Source organism: Aplysia californica, unplaced genomic scaffold, assembly GCF_000002075.1.
Source record: "Aplysia californica isolate F4 #8 unplaced genomic scaffold, AplCal3.0 scaffold00025, whole genome shotgun sequence".
Taxonomy (NCBI): domain Eukaryota; kingdom Metazoa; phylum Mollusca; class Gastropoda; order Aplysiida; family Aplysiidae; genus Aplysia; species Aplysia californica.
In genome coordinates this window covers 1,214,554-1,227,333 of record NW_004797295.1, presented here as the reverse complement: position 1 = coordinate 1,227,333, position 12,780 = coordinate 1,214,554, and the positions used below count along the sequence as shown (strand labels likewise).

Below are 12,780 nucleotides of genomic sequence, written 5' to 3'. Positions count from 1 at the left end.
CCTACTATATTTACACTCTTCCGGAATGGAGCAAAAAATCTTGAGAGATGCAAAAAATTAGGTCTAGATTTATACTCTCAAAACAAAATGCGCCTCGCGAAATATCGCCTCCGGCACTTCCGCTGAGGAGAAAAGCTACGCAGATTTGTTTCGTTTCTGAGTGGAATAATCACAAAGGCCAAAGAAAGACCGGAACTTTTGTCAAATGTGTTTTTCTAAATTCAGGAAATGAATAAATAAAAAATCGGGCTCCGAAATGGGGACCTATCTATCTTTTTGCAGGTACTTGCCAACTTTTAACTGTGCAGTTGTCGTGTTTTTGTGGGAAAAGTGGCACATGTGTTTCCAAGTTGCCAAACATTATGCATACACTCGCACACATGCACACACCCATACACTTCCTGTCCCAATTGCCAAACGAAACCAACAGGTAGACACAGGCTATAAAAAAGCCCAAACTAATTTGACCCCCAGTTATCATAGGCTACTACCTGTTCAACTTTCTGCGGCAACAAAGAAAACAGAAACACTGAAGATGACTATTGTTATCATTTTACTGCGAAATGGCTACATTTTGATCAAGAGTTGGTTAGTGGGTGGTTGGTGGGTGCTCTGGAGTAAAGTACTCCTTCTTTCCTCTCAAACAATATTCCAATTCAACATCCTTTCCAGTAAGATAAGAGAAAGATAAGATAGTACTCGTCCTTATATCTCCTCCTTTTTTGTGTCTGTAGTTACTCTCTTGTAACTCCAGTAACCCTCGACACTTATATGACCTAATTGTTTTGCAATTAGTGTCGTAAAAAGAAAATAGGTTGGGTTCGTTGGACATCGCTTTTGTGAGCTTACCGTTCCTGCAGAAAACGTCTGTCCGGGAAGGGGCTCCATTCTGTACGTGTTAGGAACAACATTCTTCACTCGTACGTTGGAGTCCAAGAAGGAGCTGACGCGCCGGGAAAAGCTGAGGGAAGGCATGGGCGTCCCCCAAGAACTTGTTTTTCTCGCACGGTTGTCTGAGTCCAAGTGTTCGAAACGTATTGAGCTTTTTCTGTTAGCGTTCCTAGGAATCATAGGCAGATTCCAGGTTAAAAATCATAGATACATGGTGCATAAAGTTAGAATCTAAAATAGGAAAAAAATAATGATGGATTAACAGACAGGAGAAAGAGACTAAAACAGAACTTAGACATGATGGATGGCTGGTGCCTCTATAAATAGATTATTGATGGTCTGGTCTGATCTGGCGTTCCTAGAGTGAACAAACAGCTGAGTCTGAATGGTGTGGGTTTCAATTCAACGTCCTATGCAATAAGATAAGTAAGAGATAAGATAAGATAGTACTTTATTATCCCAGAGGTAAATTTTCCTTGGCTGTACAGGACCGTAAAAACATATGCAGGTATACATAAGAAATTTTAATTATATATTTTTCTCATTAAAATCCAATCTGAAAAGAGAAGTAAAGCTGACAAAATGTACATTTACATCAAATGTATCATTCAACCACATGCAGAAATTTAAATACAGGACCTTTGGAGTTATATATAGATACATACTTTTAGAGAAACACACATCTATGCTCATTCTGACAAAAACCTTATGCTAGATGGTAAAAAACTCTTTTATATCTTTCTTTGTTTTTGGAGGTACATATCTGCCGCTTCGTGATCTTACAATAAGTGTGGAAAAGGGATGTGATGGGTCGTTTATAATGCTTTCATCTTTTTTATACGTGTGGTGTTATACATTTCATCCATTCTATTAAAATCATATCCAGAGATCTTGCTGGCTTTCTTAATGGTTCTGTCGATTTTTTCTTTATCTTTCACCTTACAATTCCCACCCCAGCAGCAAATACAAAATAATAGCACTTTCAATCATAGAGTGGGGAAAAAGGGACTTAATCTTATTGTCAACACGGAAACTTCTTAATTTCCTTAAAAGAAACATTCTTTGATTTATTTTTTTATGCACAAGAGCAGCGTGGGAATGCCAGTCAAGTTTGTTATCATCATATTGTTACCTTCTCGCTTTGATTACCCTGTCAAACAAGTCAGCCTTCGCCCCTGGCTCCGAGACAACGTAACGATATGCCAACCAAAGCGCCATGAGCTTAGTTGGCGTTATTCTGGTACTACATCGCATCTACTGACTCAAGAGTCAAACTGAAAATTTGATATGGTAACGCCCGAGTCAGGATCTCTGAATTGATTATATAAATTAATGTTCTAATCGCGGAACGATCGGTCCAGAAGAGAAACAAGAATTGCCAAAAAATAAATAAAGTAAAGCAAGAATTTTCCGTTTGACTCTTGAGTCAGAGTAGATGCCATGTAGTACCAGAATAACGCCAACTAAGTTCATGGCACTTTGGTTGGTATAGCGTTACGTTGTCTCGGAGGGATAGCTCGATAACGACTTTTTTTTCGTCAGGGACATGGAACACGTTGACGTGGTGAAGTATATCTGACGGTACAAGCCGTACCACAAAGCCTACCGACAACTCTCTTGCACGTCAGATACAACATTTCAAAAACAGGCTTGAAATGCGTACGCACTGTAATGCTCAGCGTTAAGGATTTTTTTTCTAAGGGGTAACTTTCATACAAGTTATTTGATGTTACCTACAGACTATCAACCCCCCCCCCCCTTACCCCTTCCCCCTCCCCCCTAAAAATAGAAAATTAAAGATTTAAAAATCCCAGCAAAATAACAAATATACCGATACCAGCATTAAGAAACAACAAACACCAACAGAAAACCCAATAAACCGAGAATTGAGAAAAACGCGGCATTTTGGTATTTTGTCTTTGATGAGACATTTCTATCTTTTACCCGGGCAGTTTATTGTTGTTGTTGTTGTTGTTGTTGTTGTTGTTGTTGTTGTTGTTGTTGTTGTTGTTGTTGTTGAGGTCTGCGTATTTTTAATTTTAAACATGATTTGGTTGCTGAGGTCTGCCTATTTTCTAATTTTAAACATTAATTAGGTGAGTTCTCGTGACGCTCCGTAGACTTATATGGAACGTCGGTTCTATCACTCTCAGAGATAATGTGGACGTTTAACCCGAGGATTTACAGCGGCCTTCCTATGTCCCAAAGGCCACAAGATCTTTGTCCAAATCAAGGCATTCACCATTTATTACCGCCGGATGAGTACCACAGATTTTTATTACTCATTCAAACTTCGCGTGTAGTCTTACCTGTCGTCATCCTGAGCTCTCTTGTCATTATACGGGACAGTGTTCTCCCTCACCGCATTGTTCCCCCCCATATTGACTGAGCCCAGCTGGCTAATGATGAAACTCTCGTCGTCAGAATCCGAGAGAAAAGCAGCGAAACTGTCTCCGTCGGGGTTGCCGTGGGACGCCACACGTTTCGACTTGCCCGTGGCTACTTCTCTCGGCAAGCGAGCTCGAAAGCTCCTCTGGTTGGTTCCGTCGCCTGCATCGGCCGACTTGTTCCTCTTCGTGTTGTTGTTCACGTTGGTGTCCACGAGGCGGGTGTCTGGCGTTCCTCTGCCGGCCGCGTCCGTCACTTCACCCTTCGTGCTGTCGTTGTGTGGTTGTCCCGTTGCTCTGTCAGTGTCGGTGTCGTCGGGTGATTCTCTGTCCAAAAGGTCGGAATCACCCTCGTCGTCGATGAAGACGTTCTGTGGACCAAGCATGCATGAACAGCGACAAACAAGACTGCACTGTGTGTGTGGGTGTGGGCGGGGGGAGGGGGGGGGGGGACTGTAAAACCTCCTGCGTTTTTCGTTTTTGGTTCATTTTTTTCCGGTTTTTTGTTGATGTTTGTTTGTTTATTTATTTGTTTGTAGTTGTTGATGTTGATGTTGTAGTTGCTCTTGTTGTTATTGCTGCTGTTGTTGTTGTTGTTTTTAATATTTGGAGCCCTGAAGAGCGTGCTCTTCGCCAGAGCCACCACCTCTCTTTGTTGCTGCTGATGTTGTTGTTGTTTATGTTGTTGTTATTGCTGCTGCTGTTGCTGCTGTTGTTGTTGTTGCGGTTGTTGTTTTTTATGTTGTTGTTATTGTTTGTAAAAGAGTTTTTGGCGCTTTTCGAACTGGCTGAGTGCTGTTTTAGATGAACAATATTTTAGCGTATGCCACCTCTCTAGTAGACGGTCCGGCTGGCTTGGAAGGAGCCATAAGCTTAACCTCAACAAACCAAAAGACCTTTGATACTCTCCACCGGGTTTGTTTTTTTCTCGCAATCTTTTTTCGTGCTTTAACCCGTTTTTTCGCACAAACTCTGAGAATTGCCCAGTGTCGTGTGTATATTTGGGTTTCAATGCAGTAGTGGCCTTTCTATCATTTTGCAAATGACTTGAATTAGCAGATTTCTTTTAAAATGGCTGAAATCGTGATTTTAAGAAGCGGGCGAAAAAAATCTGGCATGCCGTAGAAATGATGTAGGGAAAGGAACCAGCGATGTTGCCCATTATTAAGGCAACCGTTTTGACAGCGACCACAACAATTTTTTTCTCTTACATTTGTACGCACACAAAGCGAGTACTTATTACGATTCATAATCACGTTCTCAGATAATTAATTGATCAAAGTAAGAATGAACTGATCAGCTGTAGCACTCTCTGCTTCTGTAGACTATCCCGTGATGAAATAAGCTCTGTACAAGTTAGTACAATGTTTATATCAGTTTTATATATTATCAAACTAGAGAATTGAACTAATTGATGGACATATTATGAACATGCTGACTTACCAGGGCAGCTTTTTGTAAGAATAGCCGCTGGGGCTCCATAGTCTCGCACGTCACTTTCACACGGGAATAAACAGTGAATGAATCTAGAGTAGGAGAAAAATCTTCATTCAATTTTTCATGCTAAACATTAGTTATGGTAACATCCGTATTTGGAACGTCTTCGTCGGGTCCAATCGGGCCTCTTGTGTTTGTACTTGTATTTCATAGCAAATGACAGACGCAAGATGATACCGGTAATTGAAACAGGCAAAAACAAAGTAATATAGGCCTGGCCTACTGTTTTGTGTGTGTGTGTGTGTGTGTGTGTGTGTGTGTGTGTGTGTGTGTGTGTGTGTATCTGAATCTCTGTGTGTGTGTGTCTGAATCTGTGTGTGTGTGTGTGTGTGTGTGTGTGTGTGTGTGTGTGTGTGTGTCTGAGTCTCTGTGTGTGGGGGGGGGGGGGGAGGGAGGGATTACCCACCACCCAAAGTACCAGTCTCTTCGACGTTCTTCCATGCGTAGTCAGTTAAGTCTGTTAAGGTATTTTTTTATGTTTCTCCTTTCCGCGTGTGGGCCTCGAAAGAGTTGGTAGTCTTGGGATCGTAATGTATGGTAAGTTATGGCATCGAAAAGCAGAGGTTGAACTGCTGTATCAGGGGTCACATAGCAAGCATATCAGTGGAGTTTTAAAAACTGATTCTATTTCGGTGGTAATTTAGAGAAGCAGGCATAGGTAATCTCCCTCTTGTAAGCGTCTACGTATCTTGGGAGAGATCGCCCCCCCTCCCCCACCCCTCTTTCCCCCTCAGTTTTCCAAAGAGGTCTTTAGGTTCTTTCCTATCTTCCATGCCGAGAATGGGTTTTAATTATCTGAGTTCAATTTAGTTTAAATAAAAATTTTACAGCGCTTCAACGCAATGTCATGTAAGTACCGGAGATTAGAGGTGTTACTGGAAAGTAACAATCAAAGAAAAGAAAGAGGTGCGTTAAGGACGATAGATGTTCTATAGGTAAGAAGGGAAGCAAGAAGTAAACCACACCAGAGCATTCGTTAACTACCCACTAGCCATTTCAGACTGCTTTGGAAACACTCTGGCGACTACGGGGATTCCTGCTTTTGTCTGTATTTCAGGGATGGTTATTTTGTCTCCCCATGTTATTCCTTGAATCTGTTGATGACATCTCAAGGGAGCTGATGAACGTTTGCTATAAATCTAGCTTGTAGGGCTGGATCTATATCCAGCTGTAATTTTAAAATCAAATTCATGTTGGCATAGAATTTAGATTCAAGATCTAGAAATCTAAATCTAAATCTAGATCTAGATCTAGATCTATATCTAGATCTAGATTTAGATATCTAAATCTAGCTGCCAAATGAAGGACCCTCTTTCCGATTTTTGACGCTTTTTTTCTATCATCAAAATCCAAAGATACAGCTAAGATAAACAAAACGAGAATGCACAGTTTTAGCTTTCAATTTTACTAAGCTTTTAGATTTAGATTCTAGACCCAGTCAGTCAGTAGTAGTACCCAAATATACCTTCTTCAGTTCATGCACTGTAGTATCAATAGATCTACTATGATAGCACACGTAGCCTACATCTTCACAGCAGTCTGTCAATACAACGTTTGGGTCAGAAAGGTGCAGCAATGCCCACAATGGGAAATCTCCGAAACACACTTGGTTTTCCACGCTTTATTAAGTCCATGATTAGGCCTAGAGTCTGGATAGCTTCAAAGTTCCTATATTATAGGATCTTTGACAATTTTCAGGGTCCAGAGCGAGCTTAGCGAATGTTGATCAATCTGCAGAGAAGTGCGACAAGGGTGTGTCTTATTTCCAGTTCTCTTTTATTTATACAGCACAATGATACATGTAGCCTACTGTGTAACATCAGCGATCAGGGAGGAGTCAAGGTAAACGGTCACAATAGGAACAACCTGCAGTACGCAGTCTTGATAGCTGGCTTTGGGTCAAATTTCCAGGAAATTGTGAGTACTGTTGCGTGACAGAAAAAAGCGCAGAGAAAGGTCGACAACCGAGGGCGAATGCCTGCCTGTGCCTAGAAAAGGGAGTGCATGACAAAGTGGTGCATGGTCATGACCCAGCATCCCACAATGCAACATCACAAGCAAAAACGAAAGAATAAAATAGGTCAACGGTTTTAGATACTAGATCTACATTGGTTGCACAATTACACTAGATGCAAAAAGTGACATAGCGATTTTTTTTTAAAGGGCAATGCAAACCATGTATCTAAAGAAACTTTCTGTCCTCTCAAATAGAAACATAACAATGGACACAAAGAAAAGAACCCTGAAACCATAAGTATGGTCAATCTATTTGAATGAAAGAGAGAGAGAGAGAGAGAGAGAGAGAGAGAGAGAGAGAGAGAGAGAGAGAGAGAGAGAGAGAGAGAGAGAGAGAGAGAGAGAGAGAGAGAGAGAGAGCTAGATCTAGATTCTAAATGAGGACACAGAAAGAAGAATGGAAGCGGCCAAAAGTAGCATTAATAGTAGAATACTCAGAATCTAATGGACAGAGAGCAAAACAAATAGAGGAGCGCTCTTAATGGCAGTTTATAAATTGTTCGTTTCAGTAGATGTTTTACGGCGCTCGCAACTGCAAAGGTCATATGAGCGCCATTAAGGGGTGGATGTCAACAGAGAAGTCCTTAGGCCTACAAGGAATCAGACTTACTCTGCTCACCTCTCTAGCTTCAACAGCACAAAGTCTGCTTCGACTATCAAGGCGCCCCGGAAATAGCGGGTCACAAGAGTGTGACAAACATGCGAAAGAAGTAGAGGAAAAATGACGATAGTAAGGACTAGGAACTCCCCTGCTGATGGGGAGCCCCTTAGTTTTACTATGGGGGAGCAAAGAATTGTGATACTGCGTGTCGTAAGAGGCGACTAAAAGTGCATAGGTCTGGTCGCCCGAAAAGTGCCAGTTTGCGGAGGGCCAACTACCCACCCCAGTAAAAAACAGTAAGTTACAGAAACACGGACAAACACAGCTGTTTATTTTTCGATCTTGGGAGACGGGGGAGCTTCTGCATCAGCAGGAACAATGAAGGACAGCGCACAAAGCCGAAAGGACTCTTCTGACCCGAAACCTTCTCTGTCGAACAAGTCTCTCCGAATTGCGTCGTGGAATGTTCGCACCTTGTATGAAGCAGGATAGTGTTCTCAAGTAGTACAAGAGATGAAGAGATACGGGCTGCACATAATAGGAGTCAGCAAAAAACACTGGATACAGTCTGGACAGAGGCAGCTCAGCTCGGGGGAACAAGTATTGTATTCGGGGAGGGAAGACAATTACCATGCGGAAGGAGTGGGAATAATTTTTAGATGGGAACCACACGGAGAAAGGATCATCATGGCTTCATTCACTACAAGGAGCAAGAGCATCAACATCAATATAGTCCAAATCTACGCCCCAACAAATGATGCTTTGGATGAAGACAAGGATGCCTTTTACAGCTAGCTCCGGGGGGTCATCGACAAACTACCAAGGAAGGATGTCAACATCATAATGGGAGATGCCAATGCCAAGATTGGTCAGGGCAACGTGGGGCATGAAAGAATTGCTTGAGACAAATGAACGAGAACGGTGAGCGATTTGCAAATATATGTGCTTTCAACAGTTTTGTTATTGGAGGCTCTGTTTTTCTGCACAAGAGGATCCACAAGGCCACATGGGTTTCGCCAGATGGAGTTCACTGGAAGATGTCAAAGTACAGAGAGGGGCAGATGTTGGATCGGATCATCATCTGCTGTTGGCAAAACTCAAGCTTCGACTCAGAAAGCACGGAACCAGAACAGGAATCAAAAGAACAAAGTTCCAAGTAAGTTTCCTGGACAGACACAAGAAAGAAGAGTTTCAGTTGCAGCTGAGGAACAGATTTCAACCTCTGGCTGATCTTGGCGGAGAGGACACGGAGGTGGATACACACTGGACCAAGGTCAAAGAAGTCTTTACATCAACTTGTCAAGAAGTCAAGCAGTACTCGGTGTGAAGAAATGGGAGCACAAGGAATGGATTAGCCAACACTCATTGGATTTAATTAGGAAAAAAAGACAGCTGAAGGCAGAAGTGAATGTAAGTTAAACAAGAGGATCAAGAGGGGATGCATTGGAGCAGTACAAGACAACAGCTAAAGATGTCAAGAAATCAATAAGAAAAGACAAGGAGGGATTCATGAACAGGCTAGCAGAGACGGCAGAGGAAGCAGCAGTAGGAGGGCACATGCGAATCCTTTACCAGACCACAAGGACACTTGCTGGAAAATATGGGAAACCTAAAGTACCTGTAAAGGTTCAAGAGGGGAAAAGCATTTTTGGAAAGGAAGCTCAGTCTAAACGATGGGTAGAGCATTTCAACAGTCTCCTGAACAGACCACCACCGAGTAACCCACCAAACATACTGCCAGCAAGAAATGAGTTACCTACCTGCTGTGATGCTCCTTCAAAACAAGAGATTCTGGATGCTATTAAGAAGCTGAACAAAGGTAAAGCGGCTGGTCCGACCAGATTCCACCTGAAGCCCTAAAAGCAGATGCCAATGTGACGGCAGACATCCTCCTCCCACTGTTTACCAGGATCTGGAATGAAAGTAAGTTCCCAAAGGGTTGGAAAGAAGGACACCTCGTGAAGCTTCCAAAAAGGGGGATCTCAGCAACTGCAGCAACTACAGAGGGATCACTCTTCTCTCAATACCAGGTAAGGTCTTCAACAGAATCATTCTGGGGAGAATCAAGACGGGAACGGATCCAAGACTATGGGATGAACAGGCTGGTTTCCGCAAAAATCGCTCAACCACCGACCAGATTGCCACGCTGAGGATTATTGTGGAACAGTCCCTGGAGTGGAACTCAGAGCTGATTGTCAACTTCCTTGACTATGAGAAGGCCTTTGACAGTATAGACCGAGCGACACTATGGAAGATAATGAGACACCACGGAATCCCACAGAAGTTGGTGAACCTCATCAAGAGCATGTATGAAGAGACAAGTTGCAAGGTTGTACATGATGGCCAGCTCACTGACAGCTTTGACATCAAGACTGGTGTGAGACAGGGATGCTTACTATCACCGTTCCTCTTCATATTGGCAGTCGACTGGCTGATGAAGGAAACCACCAGAGGACACAGAAATGGTATACAGTGGACCCCATGGACACAGTTGGGCGATCTGAATTTTGCAGACGACTTGGCGCTTCTGTCGCACACCCAGGAACAGATGTAAGCAAAGACTTCGGTGTTAAACAGCCTATCGGAGTCTGTTGGATTGAGGATCCACCCTAGAAAGTCAAAAGTCCTAAAGACAGATGCACAACGAAAGGAGCAGGTCTCAATAGAAGGAAAGGCATTAGAAAACGTTGAATCCTTCTGCTATCTTGGGAGGGACAGGTGCTAAAATAAAGTCCCGCATTGGAAAAGCACAGGCTGCTTTCATATCTTTGGATAGGATTTGGAAGACCAGAGATATCTCACTTCGAACAAAGCTGAGGATTTTCAATTCAAACGTGAAGTCGGTCCTGTTGTATGGATGTGAGACACGGAATGCATCACAGACTTGCATAAAGAGGATCCAGGTTTTCTTGAACAGGTGTCTAAGAAAGCTACTTAGGATTAGATGGACAGACAGGGTCACCAATGTGGAAGTGTTAAGGAAAACAAGACAGATCCCAGTCAGAGATGAGGTAGAAAGAAGGCGGTGGCGATGGATTGGACATACTCTCAAGAAGTCAGGCAGCTGCATAACAAAGAAAGTTTTGGATTGGAACCCACAGGGCAAGAGATCAAAGGGAAGACCCCGTGGAACCTGGAGAAGAATCACAGAAATCGATGTACAGAAAAGTGGGACGACACGGAATAACATCAAGAGGCTAGCCCAGGATAGAGAAAGGTGGAAGGTGTTAGTCCGTGGCCTATACCCTGGTGCAGGATGAGAAAGGAAACGATGATGATGGTGAAGGATTAGGAAAGAAAAAGCAGCAGTTCATTGTTGCAGTTCAGGCACAGTTATGAGCATGACTTCGATGAATCAGCCCATTTACAATTCTACTGTGCATAAGAACAGGTTAATGCCCCCCCCGGGGGGATGGCCTAAAGACCCTTCAGTCAATAGCACCGCCCGGGGGTGCAGTTTTAAAAGCTCTGTCATTACTATCACAAAGAGGCAAAATTATTATAGAGATTCTTATTCCTTGGCCAGAGAAATAGATCAAATGGACAAGAGAAAGTGTTAGTGGGTGAAAAGATAGAAGGAAGGAAAAGCAGGGGAAAGCAGGGAACAGCATTCACGGATGGTTTAAACAACTTTGCGACAAACAATACACTGCTCTTTACCTTCCAATTTTCATCAAGTTGGGTTTTTTTTCTGATGTGCTATCTTGGCAGTTTAATATAAAAAAGAGAGCCCTTAAACAAGTTCCTAAATACATTTGGTATGTTGTAGGCTATTCAACGAGGACCGCTGAAATCTGTCAATCATTTATTTAGAGCAGGTGTATTCAGCTTCTCCTTCGCGAGCCGAAACAATGCTCGTCAACGTATTATTCCCCAAAAACCAGCAAAACTGCAAACATGCCAAAAGGTTGTCAAAAGCAAGGTACAGCAGTGCAAACATGTCTAAAAATCAACATTTTGCAGGGGCTTTTTGTTTTCATTTTGATAGTCCCTGCACTGTAGACAATTATAACAACCGGGAGCTGTGGTTTCTTCAACTTCCGGAGGCTTCCCCTTCCTTGCCTCCTGCCCACTTACCCACGCCTTGAGCGTCACCGTGGGAGCAGTCCACACCCTTTCTGAGAAACCACTTTACGACGATCTAGCTCATCTCAACACCGGAAACAGCGGGGAAGGTTGTAGGCCTGACTTGGCCGTTTGATCACGTACTTTTTTTTGGAGAGAATTTTACGGTACTTGCTACACAATTAGGCCATAGAAGTGCCAAAGATTACATTGAGTTTTAGTAAGAGTTTTACGGCACTTGCAACACAATAAGGTCATATAAGTGCCGAAGATTAGAGGTGCTACAAGAGAGCAACAAACACAAAAAAGGAGGGGAGATAGAGACGATAGATTTTTTGTAGGAAAGAAGGAGCAAACCACACCAGAGCACCCGCCAACCACCCACAGAAGATTAGAGGTGTCACAAGAGAGCAACAAAAACACACAAGAAAGGAGAGATAAGGAGTATAGATGTTTGATAGGAAAGAAGGAGCAATCCACAACAGAGCACTCGCCAACCATCCACCTCACGTCCACGGCAACCGGATGCACAACATGACAACCAACTATAGTGTATTTATGTACTCAGTGGCAACACGACTCGTCTGCATAGGCTGACCAGATTGAATAAATTGCAGGCTTTTCATCACGCATGTAATTCCATTCTTTCACAATGCACAAAGCGTGAATGGCAATGAGACTACTGAACAGAACCATTGATAATTTATTTATTACAGTGTCAGCAGCTAGCTGCGCTAAGGTGCTGTCTTAACCTCTTTCTCCTGTTTTTCAATTCATTTTTCCCTTTCATATTTACACATCCTGTACCAGTAATTTTTAAAGTAAGAATTGGGCTATACTTCTTTCAATACGTTATCAGAATTAAGTAACAATTTTATGACTTAGTTTAGTTTAGTTTAGTTTAGTAAGGTTTTACGGCGCTCGCAACTGCACAAGGTCATATGAGCATCAAGGGGTGGATGTCAACAGAGGAGTCCAAACAGGGAATCAGGCTTCGACTATCAAAGCACCCCGGAATTAGCAGTTCACAAGAGAGTAACAAACATACAAAAGAAGTAGAGGAAAAATGACGATAGGGAAGAAAAAGCAGCTGACAGCTCTGAAAAAACAAAACAAATTGAGAGTCTGACGTGAAGAGAGGCACATGGATAATGATGGTTGTCTAAATAATGCAATAATGCTGAAACATACTCTCCACAAAAATACAGTGGAGGGAGTGAAGGAAGCAGGACACTCTCATGTCGCCCTTCATCCACCAGAGAATGACATGTTACCAGTAATGCCGGTGAAGACACAAAGGTCACTACTAGCCCCCCCCCCCCC

General features: G+C 42.8%; 1 protein-coding gene across 1 annotated transcript in view; it reads right to left on the bottom strand.

The window, feature by feature from the left end:
* LOC101851387 overlaps nucleotides 1–6,985 on the bottom strand; it is an 8,995-nt gene extending 2,010 nt beyond the window's left edge. Inside the window, exons 1-4 of the mRNA XM_005091038.3 lie at nucleotides 6,241–6,985; nucleotides 4,722–4,804; nucleotides 3,201–3,649; nucleotides 850–1,060 (exon numbers count right to left, since the gene is read on the bottom strand). Coding sequence (XP_005091095.1) covers nucleotides 850–1,060; nucleotides 3,201–3,649; nucleotides 4,722–4,760 — 699 coding nt within the window. The 5' untranslated portion in view covers nucleotides 4,761–4,804; nucleotides 6,241–6,985. The remainder of the gene's footprint in view (nucleotides 1–849; nucleotides 1,061–3,200; nucleotides 3,650–4,721; nucleotides 4,805–6,240) is intronic.
* Nucleotides 6,986–12,780: the final 5,795 nt, after the last annotated feature.